General features: G+C 40.4%; 1 protein-coding gene across 3 annotated transcripts in view; it reads right to left on the reverse strand.

Moving 5' to 3' along the window:
* Nucleotides 1-765: 765 nt before the first annotated feature.
* LOC123970865 (LIM domain containing preferred translocation partner in lipoma) overlaps nt 766-26,265 on the reverse strand; it is a 148,115-nt gene continuing 122,615 nt past the window's right edge. For all 3 annotated transcript variants that reach the window (XM_046049219.1, XM_046049220.1, XM_046049221.1), the window contains 3 exons: nt 10,770-10,948; nt 7,872-7,992; nt 766-6,210 (listed from right to left, as the gene is read on the reverse strand). In XM_046049219.1, the coding sequence (XP_045905175.1) occupies nt 6,082-6,210; nt 7,872-7,992; nt 10,770-10,948 (429 nt within the window). In that variant the 3' untranslated portion in view covers nt 766-6,081. The remainder of the gene's footprint in view (nt 6,211-7,871; nt 7,993-10,769; nt 10,949-26,265) is intronic.

The following is a 26,265-nucleotide window of genomic DNA, read 5'->3' on the forward strand; positions in this document are numbered from 1 at the left end:
AAATAATAACGCTTTTCTAGTTTTGTCCATAGAGATCACTTTGCCTGCTCTTTCGTTTCTGAATGCCGTTTCAATTTAGCAATCTGCAGGAAGGAAATGAAGTGCTCAGTGACTTACTGCTGATCTGAGGCACACGAGTAAAGATGACAAATGGAAGGGATTAAATCAAGTGGGTCTTGGGAAGGCAACAGTAAAACAAAATAAAAAAAAAAAAAACATAAACAAACAAGACTTTCAGGAAGTCTTTAAATTATTCTAACAACTCCATCAAGAGGATTCCAGCAGCAAGCATACTTTATAGCTGAGTGCATTTGCTGACCGTGGAGGCTGCACAGTGTATCTCTGTGTAATTAAACCGTTGTCCCAGCTGTACACTCAAAAGACTATTGTGAGTGTAGGAATTTCTATTAAGCAGGTGATTCCAATTCGTCTAAAGAGCGGTTGGGGACTCGCAGCATTAGACAGGAGGAAATGAATCGGAGCTGTGTAAGCATGGGGCATTTGCTGCCGCTAAAGGGCTTTTAAATGACTCTTGAAGAGAGTGAAGTAGACCTGGGTTGTACTGGCACGCTGCTCAGGAGGTCACCGGGAGGTTTTCAGGGGAGCATGAGTGCGCCAAAGTGTTAACCAGCGACAGGCAGTAGGCAGGGCGGGATTGGACTGAATCAGAACGAGGCCATTTTAATATTTTCTGTTATATATTCTATTTTCTACGTAATTCAACAAAATACTGCAAATTAGGCAAACAAGGACACAGAGACTCGATGTTATTGCAAAGCTTTTATTGAAGAAAGAAAAAAACAACAACTGTTGACTACATGCCCCTTCCAAAGATCAAGAACCGGATCAGATGCTTTACTTTGACAACAGAGGATCAAGGTCTTCAAGGAGAGTTTCACGCTCAACACCATTTAATACTGCTGTGCCGGATAGAAACACCTAGTGTATGGATTCAGTTGGCCAAATCAAAGGGGTCCTCTTAATTTACTTTGGTAAAGACAAGTAAACATGGCAAAATCTCTGAGTGAGGCACAGCGAACTATGAAATACACGATGACAGTATAGTGTTTCAATACTGCTCAGCCAAAGGCACTTTTACAAGCATGGGTAGTACAAAGGCTGCAGACAACACAAATACACTTAAAGAAAAAAATTATACGGTTTCTTTATACTTGTAGCGTCAATCTTTTTGAGACGGTTCATGTCAGATAGCCTCCCACAAAGATATATGATGCGCCTGTCCATTCAAATACTGTAAACAGTTGGGTTTAATACAGCTTTTTATGACACATCAGCAACCTACAGCAGAGATTTTACTGTGTGCTCATGGACCAGACTGGGATAGGCCTTTGTAGAAACCATGTGCTAATAAGCCACTAATCAAATATTTTGAAACATTTAATTAAAATAGAAAATGTATTGGTATGGTTTTACCTTTTGCTGAGCGGTTTGTATGCTATAATTTAAAATGGCATTTGCTGAATTATTTTCTGTATTAAAAAAATCTCCTTTAAAACTACTTTCATTCATTCTTTTTTAGCCACTTAGGGGCAGCGCAACAAGACACATTATCACCTTATATCACATTATATCATAATGTTTAGCAAACATTAACTTATTTAAACATCCAGCCGAAACAGCAAACAGTAGCAGTATTTTGAAGTTGTTTCTGGCCACCTAGCAAGTCCAATGTTCACTCCTTTAAGCTCTGTTTTAGTTTCCACAACTCCTGAGGGAAATATCTAGCTCTTGCTCTGCCGAATGCTCCACTCTGTTCACCAGCTAGCCGCCACCTTAGGTAGTCTGCCCTTTGGTGAAGAGCAGGTAGCATACAGGTGGTTTACCTTTTCCATTGAAAATGGCTGTTACGACTAAAAACAAGGTGGATGAGAGTGGACTGAAACAATAAAGTTGCGGGCTGTAAAACCAAAACAATGAGCTGAAAGACGCTAAAACGCTCTGTGAGGGAAGCTGCAGAATCAGGTGATAATTCTCTGCGAGTTCCTCACTACTCCATTTACATTATGCATAATGATTTGATCCATTGCTTACATAAACATATTGATTTGTGCAGCTTTAAATTATAGTATATATGTAAAATTATTAAAGTTATAACATGGTACTGTTGTTTTTTATCAACTGCATAAAACTCCCATTACTAAACTGTAACAACAGCTCTTAATCTGGTGTTTAACATTATATCCCCTCAAGCATGCAAGGTGTGAACATGTGCATTAAACAACAATTCTAACTGTATGATGTTACATAAAAGAAAATATTTTATTGTTAACTGGTTCATTTACCAAACATCATACAGAATACCTGATTTGACAGCAGTAACAGGCTACTGTGGAAAGACCACTTTCTGCAATGTTGTGCACTACATTTTTACGCAGATGTTGACGTTCGTAGCTCACAATTACTGTGTGCTTCCTCACACTGTCTCTAATTAAGTTAAACACATCACTAGAATGATTCAGCTGTGCACTGGTCATGCCTGAAAGCAAATGTGCCTACTACATATCGCTACAGTATTGCAATGACATGTTTTCATGTAGAGTACGGACCAGAGGCAGATCTGAATATTGGATACCACTTTGGCTTCAGAAAACCTGAAGACTACTTCAAGACTGAAGAAAACCAAAGCACAAAAGGTCCACTCACTAACTTCCAGGAGAGTGAGCTGGTAGTGTTTTAAAAAAAAAAGTACCTTAATTAGAATTTTAAACGAGCATCCCTGCATTACTTTTGTTCAGATTTTTGTGTTTTAATCCCCCGATGTGTAATTATGAAAGGTCAACGCAGGGCCTTCTGACCTGCTTGGATAGACAGCCAACATGAGATGCTAACTTAGTTGGATCACCAGCAACATCTCTGTGAGCTGAAACCTAGCAACATGTGTGACATAATGACATTACGTGGTAATTAGATGCCTCACCGAGTTGAGTGTCAAATGGTCAAAGAGGTGGATCTAAGTATGGGCCTAATGTAGCTGGTGTGATATACTGTATGTATTTTTTCAAAGAAGTGGAGATCAAACAAGGAGAATAAATGTCTTGTGTAACTAGAGAGACACACTTATTGGAATGTTTTTTCTACTATAGCTTGATCTATTTTTTAATAAACTCTTTATTCTCCAGCTTACATTTTTTGACACTTGAGACATTTGAACATGTCTTTAAGACACACTGCACTCGTCAGTTATGATTTTCACTCGACTGCAAAAGTCTTGTTGTTTTATGGTTTTTGCATGCGACTTATGAACTGTCTGTCTAAATATGTGTTCTAAATATTGATGAGGCACAGGGACAGTTTAGCACAGGGACAGAGACAGTTTAGCTTGTCTAACCTTCTAAGGGACCAGCGGTGCAGAGCTTTTACTGTGTTTTTAGAGAATTTAAAATACTTTTACTTAGATTCTTTAGAAATGGTTTAATGATCCAACAGTTTTCTCTACATTTATATAAAAAATGTGTTCTAGCAAAGGTCTGATAAATGTCAAATTACTTTTCACTGATTTTTCTTCATTAATGGACTTATTAGCACAGTTTCTTTACATTATGTTACCCTGGTTGAAACATCGCCACAGTCAACTGAACACAAAGACTCTGATGTAACCAGACATACAGTATATCGAGAGGTTTTGTTTGTATATTCACTTTCTGATATCCAAATGGCACTAAACACCACTTCCTAATGTGTGAGGAAAACTGCAAAGAGAAGAGGAGAGAATTCTCTGAAAAGGGATAATGAATTGCTTTGTTCATAAAATATCCATCCACATGCACAAGACATCTGTAATCGGGGCTTGGGAAATACTCTGTCCTACATTATATGTGACTGTAAACTAATAAATAGGCAAAACAGTACTTATTAAGGACATCGTCTTTGTTGTTTAAAGGTACCCTGTTGTCTTGTAAAAAGAAACCCTAACCCTTATCTTTACATTCAGTGTTTCTCACCAAAATAAAATGTGGTGAATTCATTTCTTTATTCATCAAACATATGCATAGCCAATTGTATACTTAAAATTCTGCATTGTTTACATCTGTATTTGCTAGCTTGTACTCCTTTCGGAGACACATTCTTTGCACATTACTACTACCGACTGTCGATCAAATACTGTCAAACCAGTTGCAAAACATAATGTTTCCTGCCCCCCACTCTTATTAAGTAATTTTATGTTGTGGTAATTTTGCTTCTCTATGTGGTCTTCTGATTTAAACTTTGTTCTGATACTAACATGCCAGTTATCTACTTATCTCCTTTTTACTCAGGTAAAGGGGGGGGGGCTCAGAGGTGGCTGATCAGACAATCAGACTACTGGTCAATGACTCTTGGATGGAGCAAATAATAAAATAAGTCCGTTTTGGGGAACTCATGGTCCCTTCTTCACCCATCAACTTTAAACAAACACTAAATATAAAACTGTCAATGGTACAATCAATACTGACATACAGCACAGTGACACACAAAGTCACGCAGTACCAACAGCATAGTTTTGATTAAAGGATTACTATAAGGACACTTGCTTGAATCTGTACAGGTAAAATATTTCCTTATTCATAAAATTTCTTGTAAAGTGTCGATGCAATTAACAATAAAAATTGCATAGCCATCTCAAATCTGTTATCTCTATCTGACTGCTTACACTACAATCACTAATCTAATCTATATAATTGTAAATAAGAGAAAAAGTTACATATTTATCTGCTCAAAAACTATATCATTAAACTCAAATATAAGGCTGTATCTGTGAATGGAATGCCATGATTGTATAGTTCAGGCCAACAGATAGTAATCTATTGTGCACATGAAAGCAAAGTCAACTGGAAAGTACAAAGAAACTACTATGTTTTAAAGGGGAATTGCATTCAACAGCTGCCTAATGAGGATTTTGTCTTTGACACTAAGAATTACTATTTGTGATTCTTGTGGTCCCAATCACTATAATGTGTGTAATGTTTAATACAGTTGCATACAAAATAAGTAAACAGTAAATATGACAGTTTAAATTAAATTCTTTGGTGTTCAGTTATGCAGAACTGTTTTGCAATAATGAGCTTCAGTGTGTAATTTTACCCCTATTTGTGTACCATCTGTGGATTTGAACTGTAATAAACACTAAAGAATAAAATGAATGTGCTAACCAACGTAACATTTCTAAATGTGGCTGAAGCTACAGTCACACACACACACACACACACACACACACACACACACACCCTACCATGATGGCTTCACCTGCAGGGCAGATGTGTCAAACATTTTGCATGTTTAAGCAGAGTGAGACATTTTAGATCACTAGAACTGGTCAGTGAGAAATATTTGGGCTTGCATCCATCTATCCATGCATGCATGCATGCTTGTGTACCCTGGCTAGAACATGCCTGTTTAAGAAGGGTATGTTAGAAAATAAAATGTGTTAATGTATATTGCAACTGTTAATTGACGGAGTTGGAGTGATTTTCTGCAATAGTTTGACATTTTGAGTAATCTGCCTACCAGCACCTCTAAAGATCACTAAGTAAACATGTTACCATATCTATATTTTTAATAAACAAAAGTCTAAAAATGACAAGTTGTAGCTTTATGGAGGATTATGTGGCAGGCTATACCTTTGCCAGAAGCAGCCCATAATCTCCCATAAAACTGTAAATGAGACAGAACAAGGTAATTAATGAACTTTAAGGATACAGTTAGGTGGAATTATTTCAACTTTGGACAGACCCCGACTAGCTGTTTCCAGTTTTTATGCCAAGCTTAGCTACTTTATAAGCATATTTCCCAAAATGTTACCCAAACTATTCCTTTAACAACAATACCGTTAAACACACACAGCCTCTTCCGTTGTGATTGTAATTAATAGATATGTATGTATGTATGCAGGTGAACACGTGCGGCTGCTTCTTGTTACTGAAAGTGAATATATATAGGGGGATATACATGTATATGCTGAGGAATGCAAGCTCCTGTGGATCGATATGTTTGCGAGAGAAAGAAAAGAGAGAGGGGTAGACAGAAAGAGAGAGAGAGCGAGCGTTGGGTTATCACAGTGGGGGTGACCGGGCGGCAGGTTGTTCAGAGGTCAGTGGTGGCCTTGGCGGTGAGGGCCTGAATGCGGCTGGTGTTACAGTTTTTGCAGAGGACGTGTCCGTCCAGAGGGTAACAGCCCTGGTTGTCCCCCTCTGAGAGCAGAGAGCCACAATCCTGCAGGACACAGACACTCTGTTAGTCCACACAACACAAACTGAGTCATTAGCCACGCTCACCGATCTGGCACATTCTTATGCTCACTGTGCTCATGCTATAAATGAGACATTTACTGCTGTTTAAAAACTCAGCCAGTGTCAAGGAGGCTCTGTGCAGAAAAGCCTGTGAGGCTGGTGCCAGTGTTCTGGTTTTCTACCAGCTGGTGAGTCTGGGGGGGCAAACACTGGTTATTACTGGGCAACAGTAACAACCTAAACCTTTGTTTTTCTTAGGAAGTGTTCATAGTTAGAAATTTTTTAAGTGTGATTATAAAAGTATACACGTCTTTTCCAGATTTTAAGATATAACATGATATATTTAGTATTGTCTATCCGAGAGTAGATTTTTGTTGATGTGTCTATCTTTCTTTTGTTTTTGTTAATTTCTCTGTCATGGGTATTATTATACAGTGCCACAACCCTTTTTTGCACAATTTAAATGTTATTATTTAGCCATGCTAACAGCGTGGCTCGATGAATGGCAATATCTGGCTATCCAGTATGAGCTAAAATAATCCTTTCTTTATTGAACTCTACAGTGTTTTGTCCATGTCAGCCTGCTACTTTTGCAGCGCTGCTGTCCTTTACTACAGTGTGAGCATTTTGCTATACATGTGGGTAAAATTCAGTGTGTGAATTTGTAAAATCATGTGGACGCACAAATGATCTCTCCTCTCTTATTAGAAAAAGGCAGTGTATGGTGTCATCTAGTTCTGCTCGGTCTCCTAATCATGCAGATCACAAATACCCGATTTGTGTCTACAGTATAAATATTGCTCGCTTTGCTCTGGGGTGTGGACTTGATAATGCCTGAAGAAGATCTCTGAAATGATTCTCTATTAAAGTACAGAGTTATTCCTTCGTCTGACACCAGCCTTCAGTTTGATTTTTTTTGACCTGGCACCTGTAAAACATTTGGGAGGTGTTTTACTAAATAAAAACCGCACAAACCATGTTGATAATTTCCCACACAAATACAGATACAGACATTGATTTTAGATTATTTTCTTGTAGTCTGTGACACTCTCAACATCTCTCACACACACACACACACACACACACACACAGATACAACTGCGCCTACTCATGTCTCCCTGGTGACAAAATTCTTTCTCTTGTTGAGCCCCTTCAGCTGAACTAATCTGCTTTGCTTTCCTTTGACCTTTATGTCTGCCAAACGCTCTGTGTACTCACATTGGCACAGCTCTTTGACAATGTGACACGTTACTTCTCTTTTTGCCAGGCACGTAATGTCTCAGCGCCGCTTATCAGTCGGTGAGCGGCGGCTGACAGATTGGTTACTATGTAAGTCCATGAACTTTGCAGAGGAGAGATGGAAAGCTATTTCAAGACAGGTAAGAGAGGGATGTTTCAGTCGTCTCACAGAAAAGGCGACTCGAACAAAAACAGTTAAACTGTGGGCCATGCAACCAAAACAAAGAGCTGAAAGATGCTAAAATGCTCGAGCTGAGGGCAACCACAGCATCAACTAATAATTCCACGTTACTATGAGCGACACCATATTTAATGACCCTGGAGCTGTGCAACATAGTACCTAACCACCACTGCTGACTGTAGGGAGCGCACATAGCAGAAGAAATAAACACATGGAGAACATACCTCACAGCGGTAACAATGCACGTGAAAGTCGCGGTCCAGGGCCACAATACGGACAGTCTCCTCCTGACCTGGTGCTGGCATTATAGGCTCAGAACATACACAGCAGCGTGGAGCGAACTTCCTGTGAAAGGGAGCCAGGAATAAGACAACTTAGATCAGACCAATAGAACTATTGTTACATGACTTCGGTGACACAATTTGAAACAAATGTAATTTGTATTTTGCAAAGTGATGCTTTTGAGACTGTACACACAGTTAGGGCCACAACTGACAATGATTTTCATTATCGATTATGTCACTATGTTACTTTCTTGATCAATCGATTAATCGTTTGGTTTATGAAATGTCAGAAAATAATAAACTGTTCCCACCAGAACCCAAGGTGAGGCATTCAAATTGCTTGACTTGTCTGGCAAACTTTAAATTTACAACAATAAATGAGAAAAAAAACAGCAAATCCTTGACCAACATAATGAATCAATTATCAAAAATGATTTCCAATTTTCAATTGACTAGATCAACCTTTATAACATTTTTGGTTTGTGACTAGGGTTGGGTCTACAAAATAGCCATAAGATGATGTCTAGGGAAAGAAACATTGTGATGGACGATGACATCGGTTGGGTGGTGGTCTTTTTATAAATGCATGTGTTTCACACACAGACTATAAAAACTTGGTATTATGTTCCAAGTTTCAGACACGGTGGGTGTTTGTCAGCTCAACATTGTGATGTCTGTCAGCCATCGGCAATGGAAGATGGCATCATCTATCGGCCCAACCTATTTGTTTTAATTCTTCACACAAGAGTAAAAATAGGACATATTACAATAAACAATAGTGTTTACACCTTATAAAACCATTATTTAGACAAAGGAAAAGATACTGCATGTGCATTTCATCCCTTTGTTTAATCATCTATTCACTCAAACACCGAGGTGGCACTAAAAGCTCAATTTGCCCGTCTCTGAAATATTTCAAATAGAACATTTGAGGAAAGACTAAACATAGTAGGACTTTTACAAATATCACAATTGACTCTCACAATAACCTTTTCAAGCCAATCAGTAAGTCTGGAAATGCCTTCAGCAGGAAGAGGTCTATCTAACAATAGGATCAATGAGGATATGAAAAGCACTCTGAGGTTTCAGGTCCTGTCAGTTGACTGAATGCCTGGGAATCAGGAAGTGTCCCTTGCGTGTGGCTTTGGGGAACCCCGGCCATAGTATTAGCCAGAGAAAAAGCTTAGACCCGGGCGTGACTATTCCTCGATACAAAGGGCTGTGCTGTTGAGGTCACACTTGTCATGTGGAATTAAACAACGGCCCAGTGCAGCTACTCCACAAAGCAAAAGCTGTGCACTCACACCAAGAGCCAGCTGTTTACTTCTGTTTCCCTTCTGGTCACTGAGCAAGAGAACATTTCTGGTAAGGTGGTGGTTATGCAATCGGTGGATTGTGACACAATAACAGGAATTTACTATTAAATTCATATCTACAGCAACATCTCAAAAGGTCATCGAGCTTGTGACATTGCCTGCAGTATTTCCCGAAAAGGAAGAACCAAGATTCCATATCGATTAGGCTTAAAAATAGCAGGTTTTTTCAGGTCAGTAAAGGAATTTACATCAGCATTTGTTCATTTTAACCATTTGGGGGCAGTGGAGCAAGCTCACTGAAGATACTGACATATTATCATCTTATAGAGCTGCATTGTTTGGTGTTGATGTTTCATCCTCCTATCAAATGTAGGTGAAATAGTCACTCTCCTTTAAGCTCTCATTTGATGTCAACCAATTCTAGAAATTCCAAAAAGAGCTACATGTTTCACTTTCTTCAGCAGCTACTTGCTAGCTTTGTTTACACTGGGTTTATCAGGGTTTTTCCCTGAAAACAGTTGCCGGCTGAAAACGAACTCAGCAAAAACAGTTAAACTGTGGGCCATGCGACCAAAACAAAGAGCTGAAAGATGCTAAAATGCTCGAGCTGAGGGCAACCACAGCATCAACTAATAATTCCCCAAGTTACTATGAGCGACACCTTTCACATTACACTTAGTCATTTGATAGTTTGTTAATATGAAAAGATTAATTTGTGCAGATTCAAAGGATTACACTGGAATTTTAGACGTATACTAGTTTCCTATCCTAAGCTTAGCAAAAATACTAAAATCAAGGTAAAACTGCCAGCCTCTAGAATCTATCAAAGACCTTTTAAAAACTCTATAGCTTTTTATTCAAATGTGTCCTGTTTATCTAACATACAACAGTTGGAAGCAGTGACCGTAACACGCAGTGCCTCAGATGTCCTGTGATCATAATGGGGTTGTCAGCTTTGCACAATGTTGTAAGTGAAAAAACTAAATCAAGGCATTTCATGGATTGGATGAAACAGCAAGTAGCTTGCTAGGCAACGAGTTAGAATATGTACAGTAAATAAGAGTTTTGAAGCTATTTTAAAGCCTTGAAATTAGAAAACGAAATTGGACATATATTACTCCTGACAAATGTACCTCAAATGTTCACTGACTTTTTAGTTATGCTGGTGTCCATCAACTCCTGAGGGAAATATCTGGCTATTTAGCTGCTAAATGCTCCACTATGTTCACCAGCTAGTTGCAATTTGGCGCTGGACAGATAGCATATGGTGCAGAGCTTTTTCTCTGAAAAATACCGCCATGTTCATGTGGAAAGGAGAATGATGAGACTGAATCAAACAATAAAGTAACATAAAACCAAAACAAAGAGCTGAAAGACGCTAAAACATTATGAAGAACTAAGGGGAACTGTGCAGTTTGGTGATAATTATCTGTGGGTTTCGTCACTTTAAGCACACATGACGTAAAGTCATTTGATCCATTGTTAATACAAAAATATTTATTTCAAAACCTAAAAAACACACTTGTGAAAGTCCTCGATGCAGTGGATGTGGTTGGAAGCATCCACGGTGAAGGGGATGCCGTCCAGGCTGCGGTGGCACACCACGCAGGTGAAGCAGTGAGGGTGGTAGGCTTTCCCTGTAGCCCGCAGGATGCGCTCCATGATGGGCTTACTGCAGATGTTGCAGGTCTCAAGGGTGTTCTGTAGACACAAACACACAAACCCACAGACACCCACATGATTACACAACAAACCTGATGATGAATGTAGTGATTCTGATGATTCATTTCCAGAGGCCCCTTGAGCACTTGTTTACAATTAGCACTTCTCTGACAAATTTTTACCAGCAGGATTTTTTTCCTGCATTCCCCTCCAGGTTTGTGATTTTTAAGGTCCTGTTGCCAGTGTTCATACTTCAGGTGGCTCGGCTCGCATTTGTGCCTGCACAACAAATAAATCCACACTCAGGACCTTTAGCTAGGCTGTCCTCAAATGCCTTTGAAGCTGAGGGAATCTGATTAGCACTCCTTTCGAAACACAAACAGTCATTTTTCAGCTGCCCTCACCCACACTCCATCCTCCCATATGCAAGAGTGTGAGCAGTAAATATTTCCACTTTGTGATGACTGCAGGTTTTCTGCAGCCAGGCGACTGGGCAAGCAGCCCGTGGGGGGACGTGGCAGCCCCTGCCTCTGACTTATCTGTGGCATCTCTCTTCTTAATATCTGCCGGGAGACGCCATTTGTTATTTCAATATTTCATAAATAACGACTGCCTCTCTAAACAGCAATGCAATTACGGGGGGATGGATATATCATGTGAGGGTGATCAATGTGCGGCCTGATGTGGCTGTGCGAGCCGATGGGCCCCGATGTCCCTGCTTCTCGCTCAGGCATTTCCTGGATCTCTGTGTCTGTCTGTTCTCCCCCCTTCTCTGCGCTTGGCTGAGCTAAAGAATACACGGTTCAGCTGTTCCCATTGGCTCCCACTGTAGTAGCAAGCTGCCTCAGTGTTTCCAAACACAGCTCGGGGTGTGTAGCAACACTGCGCTGCGTCATCGGCTGCCTCCCAGACACACCGCGGGGCCCTGCCGGTTATAACGACACTTCTGTGACCGCTCGGCCGAGGTAAACTCCTGACCATCCCCGGTCTGGCTGCGGAGCACGCGCAGTGACATTTAAAGTCTATATGCTAATGAGCAAAGCAGCTTTACAGGATGAGGTTCATTGAAACTACAATGTGAAAATGCTCCTGACATGATTCTGTGAGGTGTCTGACTTTTGCTTCTCGGGCCTCCTCAGAACACGATCATGTGTCACTGGAGGGACAGAGGGCAAGAGATGGGATCAGCTAATGTATGACCTGAGGCTGTAAAGAGGTGGTTTGAAAAATGGCCGTTTCTTCAAAGCACTCCTGGAGAGGCATATTTCATGAAAAGCAATGCATGCAGACAAGCCTCGCATTCTTATTTGTCTTTTCCCCCCGTACAAGACGGTAATAGAAATAAACATTATTCCCAGGGCAACATTTGTGTATAAACAATGTCCATACTGCAATCCTGCTCGATCCTGGAAGTGGAATGAAGCCTTTAATGAGCTCGCTGCACTGAGCCCTTGAGGTTTGCCTCACACACGCACAGAGACAGAGGGAGGTAGAGGTAGAGGGTGGGGGGAGAGAGAGAAGGAGAATATATTTGAAACCTGAGAATCTGAGATCTAAGATACCGGGGCCAAACAGCACTAAACCATCCTCAACTCTTACTCATCTGTCTGCATTTCCACTTACTTATTCTCATCTGCCCTTCATGTGGGAATACCTTGCCCTTGTTTAGCTTAACTAGAGCATATGATTTCACAGCACACAGATCCTCCGGGCCATTGTAATGAGTACAGTACTCAAAAGACAAAATTTCTCTCTTTCTCGCTGGTAAGATTCTATGACCTCAATTCATTCATTCTGCTCAGCCTCTGTTGTTTTTTTATTCGCTCGTGACTCATTTTATTTGGTATTAGGTAACATTTATTAGGCCTGTTACACAAATGCGGGTCTGATGTCAAAACAGAGAATGAGTTTTGGTCTGTGTTTGGGTACAACCTCCACAGATGGTTTAGGAAACTGCATAAATCTCTTCATGCCCTCTCTGTCAGACATCCAGGTCCTCTGCAGGTTGCCACTAGAGGGCTGTCTATGTCTGCAGATGTCCGGGTTTTGCTTTTCCCCTGACTAAATGTGATGTATTCAAGCATATGTATTCTTTTTTCCCCCCTCTCCCTCATACATTTCTCTAAGTGTTTGCCCAGAAGGCTAAACAAATGTCTAGGCAGATGAGGTAAAGTGAATTTAGGTCAGACAGCCTCTTGCTGAACTGAGGGGTGAGCGGAGTGCGTTAAAGTCATTGTGCCCCCCTTTTTCTTATTGTAAGCCGTTTCCTTTTGCTACCAAGTGCTATCGGAGCCTCACACCAAACACAGTGATGCCCGCGCAGTCCGGCCCAGCATCCCACTGTTTAGCAATGGGCTCCCAAACAGCGTTTGACACAGCTGTCTGTTGGAATGAGGAGTGTGATGGCAAACAAAGCATGTAACAAGGAGTTAAGAGGTCCCGTGTGCTCTGCTCTGAACATGAGACACAGGCCTGCCAGAGTGAGGCAGAGACAGACAGTCAAGCAACACATACAAAATGTAGTGTTATTTTGAGTCTTTTATCTAAAGAATCAAGGTAGTTTATTTTCCATTAAAGAATATCAATTTCTATAGTAAATGATTTTGTCATTTGTAACTTTATGGGATCAAATGACATTACCTCCAGACTTGGATTTATTTTAAACAGATACAGTACAACTAAATTATAAACTACTAAAAATCCAGAAAAAAAGCTATTCTACATTTCAGTTATTTTAAACACAGACCCAATACTAGACTAAATGACAACTTAGACATTTATTTGCAGATCATTTTCTCAATTAAATAATTAGTCTCAGAACCAATGGTGTCATCTTCCGTAAGACAAGAAATGCATCCTCACAATTTGGATGATGGAACCATCACAACTCTGGCATTGTTGCTTGAAAATTTCAAAATACTTGTCAACTCCTCATTTTCATTCATGGTATTTAAATATTGCTGCAGTCTTAACTGTTTCAATTGTTATATAAAAAGTGTTTGCAACTAAATTATGTATATGAATACTTGCGTCATTGGTTCACACACTCAGGGGTCAAGGAGTCATCCCCAATTAAAATAATGCAAACAATTCAGTGAATGGGTTGTAGTTTTCAATGTAAAACAATGCTGGAACGAAGACGTATTTTACATCTCTGCAGATAAGAACAGTAAACAGTCGGAAATCTGCTGTGGTATATTGCTAAGTTTAAGCTGTTCACCATCTCCCCAGACCACACTGACACAAATTTTACACCTATCTGTTCTGGGTTTTCTTTCACGTGGCCACATCAGGCTGACAGGAGGCAGGCTGGAGTTCAGTGAAACTGCACGCAATTTATGACCTGGCACGCTGAAGTCAGTGTGGGCCAAATTTACAGATGATCTGATTCAGTGTGTGTGTGTGTGTGTGTCCAGACCCTCACAGAATGTGCCGGTTGATGCCAGGCCATGCTGTGTGAATTAAGTACACCCTACTGAAAGCAGCTCAGCGATATCTAACAAGAGCTTGTTCGAAAGAATGGTCCGAGCGCTGCTGCTTTGTTTGGTTTCCTCTGCAGTGAATAAGAGATACTAACTTGGTCGTGAACTATGAGTCAAATCACTGACCCTCCTCATCCTGAGGGAAGGTGTCTGCTGACTTAATGAACCTTGACAAGCAGCCTCCCTCTCTTTCATTGCTTAATATGAGTCAATCAAGAAGGACAAAGAAATCATTTTGCCAACAAATATGTAATTATGTACTCAAGTAATTTATTTTACAGTAAGTGCTATACAATAATAGAAGCAAGAAGATGTGGCAAGTAACAGAAATGAAGCAACTGTGACTCATAGTGAGGTGATACTATACAGAAAGTGAGAAAGATGTATCAAGGAGAACTGGATACTGTGTTCAATGATGTCGCCCCAGTCAATCCTATGAAAGTACCTTCCTGGGCACATACATTGGCTAAACAGGTACACAAGGACTATTGCTATATAAACATGGATTCTTATGCAGTATAGCTGAATGCGATGCTTTTGCCTGGCATTGTTACATGCACAGCCTCTCTATGAGCTGTAGGTGAAGCTCATTCATAAGATCACAATAAGCTAGGTGAGCTCCAATACGTTGTTTGCAGTCACGTGATTCCGATGACGCTCAAAATTCAGAATGAGGCAGGAAGTGAAAGGCAGAGTAGATACTGTGCAAGTTATTGTTTGCTCAGTGTGTTGTCTCAGTAAACGTGTGAAATCTGGAATCGCCCAATTCATTCTTACATTATGGCTATAAACTAATGTGGTCACAATGACCTTTGACTCAAAAGTGCCACCTATTCAGTGTCCGAAAAACTGGTCATGTGTTCCTGAAAATGTGTTTTATGAGGACAGATACACAGATGAAAAGATGGGCATCCCAAAAACATTATGCCTCCAGCCATGGCTATCGCCTGCGCCGGGCGGAAGCATAAAAAAGCCTAAGTGATGTTCCTCAAACTTCCATATTTTTGGGCCTACAGAGCTTGCGCATAGGGAAAAAAGCCTTTTAGGGCAGGTGTGCATCCTGTGTCAAACCCTGAGTCCCCAGAGCTGTCCCTGGGGACTTGGTCCGTATGCTAAATAAAAAGCTAGCCCCTGTCACAGATTAGCTTTTTGGCAGGGTGGAGTGACTTCCTGAACTCTCCACTGGTTTCCTCTGGCCACCTCACGGTTTTGACAAGACTGGCTAAGCCCCAGTAAAACCACACTTAGATTTTTTGTACAGACTAAATAAATGAGGTATAACATGGGAATGGATGAGCTTTAGTGCCGCAAGGCCGATTTTTGCTACCCTCGGATCAAGTCAGGCTAGCCGTTTTTTCCTGTTTCCTGTCTTTTTGCTAAGCTAATATCGATCTTCTCATCCAACTCACAGTGAAATTTCCCACAATATTCCTTTAAACATGGTAAGAGAGTAAATGCTGCTCTGACAGTCTCAACAATAACCTCATGATCTTCACAAAGGTAGTATTTAATTCAGTGCTAGTTTATTGTGTTGCATTTTTACTTTAAGGCTATTTTGTCCATCCTAAAAACAGAGTGAGACTCCTGTGACACCTGCTGCTTGCTGACCATCAAGAGGACTATTTAAGATCTGCTAAGCCCCACTTAACCTCCATTAATATCACTCAGATTCATTAGAGATGTTTTACTTATTTCCAATGTCCATCTTTTTATTTACAAAACCATCCCATTTAATGTACCTTTGCAACTCCACATATAAGGGTTGAATTAGTCCTCACCAGACTATGAATGCAAAGGTCATCACTAAAAAACTCTCAACAGTCTTCAGTTTACAGTATATTTGTGTGGGTCTTCTATTATTTTAAGTACTTTCACGAGAAAGAAGCCAAGTTACCTCAGTCACAGCTAACTTGGCACCAGCCTCTGTTCATGCATATTTAAAAAGCAGATTTGGCAAAACTGTCCCCATGTCAGTGTTTACAGATACTGATGCTGCTGGGTGAATCCTAATTGTGGACACAGCTCCCAAGTGTTTCTAACATAGGGATATCTGCTAAAAGAAAAACATATCAACAGTAATTCAGAGGTTTTGGGAGCTACCTTGAGTCAGTGGAAAAACCTTTCGACAAAGCAATCGATACGATAATTGTGGTTGGGGTTATGGGGAAATAAACTTGTTTTTCACATTCTTAAGCCAAATCGTGGAGGTCTTGGCCCGCAGAAAATGCCAGAAATCTGCTTTGGCTGAGAGAGGTTGGGAGCTCATTTAAATCTCCACACATTTGCGAAGGGATTGTGGGAGCGTCACCCTTTCCTGATCTGAGGTCTGCTCAGGCCACGGAGGTGGAGGAGTCTGTGTGTGACTGTGTGTTTGTGGAGGACTGAGTTTCCTTTCAGCTGGTCGGGTTCAGTGATCATGATCATCTCTCCCACCTCATCCTGCGAAGGTTAACACGTGAACGACCCCCTGCCATTTCCCCTCCCTGTGGTTCAACTCTTTCCCAAGACCGCCTGTTCCCATCCCCAGCCCCTGACACTGAACTTATTTAATTTAATATATCAGTGATTGCTTTCCAGAGTCCCTGGCATCTTGACTCTGTCCATCTGTCTGTGCATTTTCTAAGCATGAGGCTCACAGCGTGAGCATATGAAGATATATTAACACGACTTGACTCCTTTACAAAATCCTGTCATTTATAAGCGTGTTATGTAAATCACCCACTCGTATCTTTTCTGCTGCCTGGATGCAGATGACTGAGGTGTGTGTGTTTTTTTGTTTACGTGTGGGTGTGAGCGAGCATGTCACGCAACGGAAAGTGATTCTCCTGATGGTTTGGTAACTCAGAGGGACCAGTGACCTTGAAACTATCAGCTGTATAATTCACAGACGGAGCGTTTGTGACACTCATCTGTGTGCACGCCAGTCAGTCAGGACGAGTGTGCCGAGGTTTTCGGTGTCTCTGACCTAGAACGGCCCCTCTTCCTTTGAGTGTAGGTCTAACCTGCTCAGCTCAGCTCAGCCTGTCTGTCTCTGTGTGTAATAAATTCCCACCACTGGGTTATGGATGACCAGAGGGTGCAAGAATGGGGTGGCATCCTGCCAGAGCCTCCTGTCCTGATTTGTTTTTTACATTTAGTTTATATCTCCACCTTGACAGTTTATGAGCAGCCTCAGCCTTGAGATCCTTTTCACCAGCAGCGGCCTGCTCCGCCTGTACAGGTTTCACTGCTTTCACTTCAGAACATGGGTTTTGATAAAGTCACAGAAACTGCACGTGTCAAATGAGATTTAAATATTTATAAATTCTATTACACTCAGCTGAGCGGATTTATTTGTTCATGCACATTTCTTATTTTAGCCAAGTGATTATATCAGGCTACAGCCAACATGAAGGGACGGGGCGACACAGAGATCATGCCTGGCTCAGGCCTTTCTTTAAAGAATAAAAGGTGGCAGTGGGGGCCCTGATCTCCCTCTCTCTCTCCGGCTCAGGCAAAGTGGCTGGCCTGCCTGTCTGCCTCTCTGCCTTAAATTCAGCTCCGCAGCAGAATGTGACCCCTCTGGACTTTGGGCAATGTCTCCTGCTCTGGTTACAGAGAGAAACTGACAAAGACCCCGGCAGTAGTTCTCTCATGCCATGAGTTAGAGTGACATTGTGGTGGGTCAGCACTGGGTCACGGATATTTTTCTCCTGCTCGCTCTTGAGGGAGGGGGGGAAATGTGCTTAGACAAAAAACATGAGGAAGGTTTAGAGGGCCCGGTGTTTGGTATCGCTCTCTCCTCTCTTGTCTAAACAGTGTATTCTAATAACAACACTCATGATTTTCATTTACTCTCTTGTAATGGATAGGACAGCTGCATTTCCTGTATTGTGGATCAGTAATAAGAAATAATGACCTGCTTGAGTTGAGTGGGCTCACACCCACTGTACAGCGCAATTATACACACACATAATTGTCTTGGCAAGTCTGGAGACGTACTAAGATGCGAAATCCTATTCATGCAAGTGCTATCTAATTGGCTCACTCCTTTGAGGAATTAGACCGAGTTAATCATGTCTGAATATACAGAACTCAATTAGAACTCTGCAAGCTAATGCAGACAGCCATGAATATTTGATGACGAAGTCAGGAGAAAGCCGAGCCGCTCTGTGCTCGTGAGCGTGCCTCAGACGACAAGTAAAGCCAGGGAGGGTGCATACCTGCCGCTCAGCAAGTGCTCCCAGCATGAGCAGCAGCTGTGCAGCCACTCGCAGATATGCAGAGCCGCCAACAGTGAGCTGCAGTGCAGGCAACGATGAGCATATGGAGGCCCTGAACTCACCGCGCTGGCCGCAAACCTCTGGATCTGACTACCTGGATATCCATCACAGAGAAGTGACAGGTGTGTGGGTGGTATGCAGTCATTTCTAATTTGAGCCACATTACAGTCCGAGAAGCAACATCAAACTTTCTTTTTCCTGTGTTGTACTGTTTATATCACTGTGACTGGATGTGAGAGGAGAGATCAGTGATTGGATGTATTGTATCGTATATCCCCGCTCTCAATGACAGCAGGGGCTTTAGGGGGAGTTCTCGGGGATATCCCAATGTTAGGTGGGAGAGTAGTCTGGTATGATGTGCTGTGGAGGACATCCATTACCAGGAGCCCTAATACAGCTGGCACCATGCCTGTCGCCTCTGGGTGCTGTGCCACCCTAGGAAAATTCCCTTTGATATCAATTTTGTATTAGTATGGTGTGTTTGTATTCACTGTAAAATTCTGTAAACACAACTACAGCAGCGGTTTCTAACGGTCTTTGTTTGACGTCCACATCGCTATCAGAACTCAAGTACCTCTTTATCAACACCACCTGTCCAAATGTCCTAATTTCAATTTATTTTTAAAGTGTTAAGTTACACAACAAAACATAGATATTGTCATAATCAGTTTGGTCAAGTTTGCATTCCTACTACCACATAGAAGGGGCAGAAGCTGGATCTTTCAACAACTTACCCATTCCTTTCAGTTTTAGCTATCTATTTTAACCACTTGTCCATTATGTTTATCTAACTATTTCAATTGTTAATCATTACTTTGGGCTAATAATGTAAAATGTTCATTCTCTCTAAGCTAACGATCCAAACCTTTTATCCATGACTTTAAGCCTATTTCAACTTCTCTGTTAGCTTGCTAACTAGTTGTCTCTAGTGGCATTACTCATGTCTATCATGTTTATTTTTTGCTGTGGATTGTGGAAACAAACGCATCCATTGCCTTGTATCACTGACATTTTAATTCTACTCAAGGAAGCACCATCTTGTTTGGATTATCTTGCTGAATTATTATTTATTTAAGTTGATTGCAGCAAGACTGACTTTTAACAGGATAGAGAGCAGCAAACTGCACTGTCAATTCATAATCTTCTCACCGGAATCTCTGCTAATAAGGCAATATAGAGACAAACAAGTGAGGAAGAAACTTCCAGATCTACGTCCCATCTAGCCTACATCGTTTTCTTTGTTTTTCTAGTCTTATTGGAAAACCCTTTTGCAGCTAATACATTACACAGTGGCTGCATCCTGAACCGTTCATACACTTATTCTACACATTGCATTACTTTATAGAAAGGGATATATATTTTTTTGTCTTTACTGTGTATTTAAATGTTAATTTTAATACTAAAAAATAAAAGGATGGGCCAGTTTTAAAAGTGCACGGGCCCAAGCTCGTTATGCCCACCCACAACAACAACACTGCGCCAGGTTACAAGTGACTGGGAGGTGTGCACTGTGAAGTGAAGTGACGCCAATTGTAGCTGGTAGCTCAGTTGTTGCTGTAACACAAAGTTTCCTATATTTAAATAAATCACACCATTGTGGATAATTCTATTTCTTAAATTCCCTTCCCACCATTAAAGCTTATGTGCATAAGAAGGAAGTTCAGGGAAGCACAGTTCTTTTATATACACTGGAAAACAGGTCAAAAATATTGACCAAAATTGGACACAGCCAAAATAAAAGCAACATAGTTCCTTCTTTGATTTTGTTTTGTGTTAGCATGTGAACCAAACTTGTGAATTTGGGCTAATGCAGACTTTCATAAATTCTTGGGAACAGCATCGTATATTTCCTTTTCCCAGGCTTCTCTTACACGCTTAGTGGCAGCAGAATCATTAAAGAGTTTACAAATTTAGAAATAAAAAGCTTGTGGTCAGGAGAAGAAAGCCACTCAAAAAAAGTATGGTTTCCACCCAAAGTCTAAAAATGCAGAATATTTTCTCTCTTGCAAAGTTATTTGCATGCTTCAAAAATGTGGTAAATTATACTTAAGACATACAAACGTTGAAAATTGGAAAATTTAGAAAATTGGATTGGATTAGCTTTTGTTAATTAGAGAATTAGTTTATTCTACATGTGGACTGATATACCGAGTTCCACAGACAAAGTGCTTTCGTCTTCAAGAGAGTCCTAGTTGATGATAAAAATTTACATTGAGAGTTTGTGCTGAAAAACTTGGTCTGCATGTGAAAAGCAATTACACAAAAATAAAGCGGCACAGTAGTTAAACCATTAAAAAGGCGACATGAAAGGGTGATCGGTGAGGCTGTCATTACCACCTTCTAAGACAGACAAACAGACACGGTGGGTAAAAGCTCATCAGTCAATCATGAACGTTTCTTGGTGACTGGCAGGTCAGGGCTGCTGTGAGCAGTTCTTCTTTCACAAAAGCAGAATGGAAAATCATTGGGAGAGTGTAGCCAATGAGACCAAAGCCCATTTATTTTAAATAACAGAGCCATAGTACAACACCAGATAATGAACGTAATTACAGTCAAGTAACTAGACGTCCGTGACCTTGGTGGTCTCTGAAATTCTGTCAAAAGAGGCAGAAATAGATTAAAGTTTTGTGTGGGCAAATCCCTATCTCTTTATTACAGCTCTTTCAATGTGAAGCTCAGCTCCTGGCGTGACCTTGTGTTACTTACATCAGTCTCATTACAGTACACTTAAACTGGCTGCACTTTGGATGATCTATATTCATGGGAAGTGGTAGTATAAACAGGAAAGTGGGGATGTGATTCTGCCTCAAACAGGGAACTGAGCATTGTCTGCAACCCTTTTACCGTCACTGGTGTCAGTTAACCAGATTGAATGTTTACCAGCAAAGAACCTGAAGCAAAGGGCAGCTACGGAACCATTTTAAAGTAAATTAACTGGTAAACCAAAAATCTGGTTGTGGGAATGCAGCAGAAAATTGCAAGAATTAGTAGCTAGACAGATATGGACGACGTAAAATGGACTAAGAACAGTAGGCATGGAACCCCGTGTAAGTAATTAACCTCAGTGACACTGAATCCCACTGACGAACTTCTTCAAAGACCAGCTGAGCTATCAGATAGAGAAAGTGTCCTCATTGCTCTCAGCTCTGTTAACTAATATGCTCTCGTGGTTTGAAGAAGACTTTCTAAAGTGAAAGGAGACAGAAAATTACTCTTTATTTCTAAGAGTACAATTTCAAATGGATATGGTGACTGAGAAAGAACATTTTGGATTGAACTCTATAGACAATGACTGCGAGAACATTATGACTTCATTTTCTATGTTTTTTTTGTGGAGTTGCGAAAATGTCATTATTAAATCAATATCAACATCATAGGTCTCTAAATATGGTCAGCTTTTAGTTCAGCAAATATATTAAGTTAGAGTCCTAGTTGATCTGGTGACAAAAGTGGTTACTGTGGGTGACCGCAACTGGTGTAGTTGTTAACAGAGTTGGCAAGTTTTAATCAAGAAGTCAGAAATAATTGCGACTGATCAGATTTCATGCTGTGCATGGCACAAGAATTTTTCTTCACAACAGCAGGACACAGTTAAGTTGGTTAACTCTGAATTAGTGGTGTGCGGCCTGTCGCCTGCAGCTCTTCATCGAACAGCTCGCTGTAAACATAGTTAACAGTAACGCTGGATTACATGAAGCATTGTTTCCTGTGAATCCCTCTTAGGAAACCAGAATGGGAATGGTGGACTCTGCCACTAACAATGAAAATCACTACCATCGAAAACAGGATTTGATTTCATGATAATCTTAAGCATCATAACTATTTCTGTCTTTACAGCCACAGGCATGAATGCTCCACAGAAACTGGTCTAAGGGAAAATGCATTGAATACAAATAACAGAGCATTACCCTCACCACATACCTGGATGTAATCATGACAAATGACGCTTTCTACAGCTGGTGTGTTCACACAAAAACTGGCACACCGAGTGTACTCTTGGCCTGTCAAATTATAGCACTCTTCCTCTAAAGTGGAACACTCTTCTTAGATCTGTTACATCTCATATCCTGCTCTCAGCAAGTTTTGTCTGAGATTGCATCCTCCAGGAATGTAAAAAGCCTTCAACTTCTAGCACCTTTAATTTAACTGGGAGATGACTGACTCAATTAACTAAGATTAATTAAGATAAAATTGATGTTACAAAAATCTGTGGCTATCAATAAAGGTTTAGTTTGAACCAACAAACCCAGGTCTTCCAGTTTCTGGTCAACACATGAAAACATCATGTAGATGGGATCTCCAATTATGAGAAAGCAAGTTAAGATGCCGGGCTGTTACGGAAAATACCGTTGTAATATTGTCCGGCCCCACTGGGTTTCTCTCTTATTTGTGAATTTCCAGATGCCCTTTGTTGATTAATTTGTTCAAATTTGCAGAAACCATAAAGTTAGCAGTACTTTGAATCCTTTGGAAAATGTTTCACATGAGATTTTTCTTGGAAAACACTTAGAGGCACTAAAATTAAAAACTGCTGTCTCACAGCAACAATGATGGACAGCTCGCTGGGCGGTGTTTGCACACGCACTCATACATCACTCTTATCATGTGTGCAAACATGGAATAGAGGAAACTGCGGGACACCTCAGGCCGAGACACAACAGACAAGAAAAGAAAAAAAAGAAAAAACAATGGCAACCCGATGTTGTCACATTCGCGCAATTACAAAGCACTCCATGCAAAATGAGACATTAATTGAACATCTGTAGAGTTTATCAAACACCATTGCATATTCAAATAGGCAGCGATAAGTGTTCTGTGGAGGGAAGCCAGGGAAGTGCTGAGGACAAAGGCTGATTACTGCCCTGCCATTTGCAGGGCAATGATGTGACTGAGGTTGGTTAGACAGAGAGATAGCAGGTTGTAAAATCAGGAACTACACAGGTGATGATAACAGATGTGGGTGAGTTTCTGCACATTACTGAAAGGAATTAAAGATATCTAGACAAACAGTTTGGGTGAGGCAAATCACCCAGCGGAAGAGATGGATATTGTTAATATAAATACCAGTATTGTTCCACATAATATGTAAAGTCTAAGCCTAGATAAAGGGATTGCTGATCTCCTACTTTGATACATGGCAGAAAACTTTATTGGATGGCAATCAGCATGGCATGCAAAATGTATTCCTGGCAAAGGGATTAATAGATTTTTGCATACCGTTAAACAGATTATACTCACAGTAAAATCCTCAGGCACCTGTTACACCTGTAAGATATTCTCAATCAAATGTAATATACTGCCACACTATAAAATATATGATATGACTTTTACTATGCTATTACTCATATTTCACTAAAATTCTATTTTCAGTCAGTTTGAATTAAATTAAAATAGCTACATCTATGTTTGACTTATTCCTTGTGTCCATAGTATACATCTTTTAATCATCCTAGATTTTTAGATGCAATCTGAATTTATGAATTTATTTTTTTCCAATTTTACAAATCAAGTTCAGTTTACGCATCACCGAATACTATTCATCCAGTGAAAACAGCTGAATAATGTCTTCAGTGGTTCTGGAGGGAGCTATCCAACTTCTACAGAAATTACCCTCATGATGTCATAGTGATGTCATAAGGGTTATTTGGGTTTAGGCTTGGGGACATGTTTTGGCAAAAAGCCTGTGTTACAAATTGGGAGCTTCAAATTTGCAAAACATGGACACTTAACAGACAGGGAGGGCCTAACTATACACACTGGTGAGTTGGATTATGGGAAAGGTAGGATCCTGTGTTTTTGGTTCTTGACCTTTACTTCCGAATAAAAATCAGTGTATCTCAGGCTCTGCTGTTTTGTTTTTAAACTTTGGGCAAAGGCAGGCTACCTATTTCCCCCTGCTTACAGGCTTTATGCTAAGCTAAACTAAATGCCTGCAGGCTCTAGCTTAATATTTAGCATACAAACATGTGAGTGGAATCGATCTTCTCATCTAACACCAAATTAAATACACCTGCTCCCCATTCACACCTGATACCTTGTAACACTAACGAGTCACATGACACGAGGGAGGGAAAATGGCTAATTGGACATTTTCACTTAGGGATGTACTCACTTTTGTTGCCAGTGGTTTAGGCATGGCTGTGTGATGTTTTATTAAGCTGTACACTCACTACTCATTTCTTAAGTGTTGTCACATGAAAAGATATAATCCAATATTTACTAAAATATAAGGGGTGTATTATATATATACACCCACACCTACACCCACACACACACACACACACACACACACACACACACACACACACTCGCACTCAATTCTTTCTGGAAGTGCAATACTTAGTTTAATATGCTGCTGATATAATATGGAAATGTACAATCCAAATACAAATTCACATTGTATCATTAATGTTGGTTTGCTCTTAGAGATTCCTAGACTGACTGACTTGGAGGCTCACTTAAAGTTTTCCCCTTACTCTCTTGGATATGACATTTCTCTTCAGAGACTCAACTCTCACGTTCATTCTCTAATCGTACAGAGGCGTATGACCCTGAGGATGGGAATAAAAGAAGAAGAAATTACTTTCATTAAGAAATTCAGATTTCTCCCATCCTTTTGATCTTGTGCCAGAAGTACATTTATGCTGATGAAATGCATAAATAAAGTTCTTAAATTATCCCGTTTCTCTTTAGCGCATGTATCAGAGTTGGAGAACTTCCAGACAAGACAACTACAATCACAGTGAGTGCCTCTGAAAAAGGGATGATTTAGGAGATGGCCTGCCACTGGTGTAAACGTCATGTAGATCAGCTTTAAGACTTTACTGGTAAAATGCATATCAAGCCTTTTCCTGCAAGTGATGTGAAGGGAAATTTTAAGTATGAGTTAATATGTGCTGTGCCAAAAGAATCAACAATATCAGCGTGTGTTCTACTTTATTTATTTAGAACAAATAATCATCATTCCAATATGTTTTCTAAAAAATCATCTACTGTATGTGTAAAGAGTTATTTTTAAAAGGTGCCGTGACCATCAAGATGATTCATCCTTCATCCACCTAAAACAAAGCCTTAACCTCCTCATTAACTTGCAAGCTGCAATGGTACTGGTACAAGTAGAACAATCTCTATTTATAAATGTCTTATCTACAATCTGGAAAGTGGAAGGTTTGTGTTTCGTAGGCAAATAACTACCTGCCAACATTTGTTTTAGTGTAGCTCCAATCTGCTAAGTGACATCACTTGAGGCAATTTATCGGATTTTGTCCAGCTCTCTCTTAAGCCACAAAAGGCTTTATCCAACTCTTTTCAAATAGGCAGTAGTACTCCCCAAGACCTGTGAACAGACACTGATGTGTAAAATTGGTGGAGCTCCCCTTTTTTGGCTCTTCTTGTATAAACTGAATCCAATCATCTAAATCACGTATTTCAAAATGAAAAGAAGAGTGAGACTTAAAAGCTATTACCCAACATTTCCACTGTAATGGTTCATAGCATTGTACAGCTACCTCCCATCTCAGCTTCCAGGAATGACATACAAAGTTGCACACGATATTGCTGACAATAAGAAAATTCGATCCCGTCATAACCAGAGACTGGACTGATGATAAAA

This window comes from Micropterus dolomieu, linkage group LG05, assembly GCF_021292245.1.
Source record: "Micropterus dolomieu isolate WLL.071019.BEF.003 ecotype Adirondacks linkage group LG05, ASM2129224v1, whole genome shotgun sequence".
Classification (NCBI taxonomy): Eukaryota; Metazoa; Chordata; class Actinopteri; order Centrarchiformes; family Centrarchidae; genus Micropterus; species Micropterus dolomieu.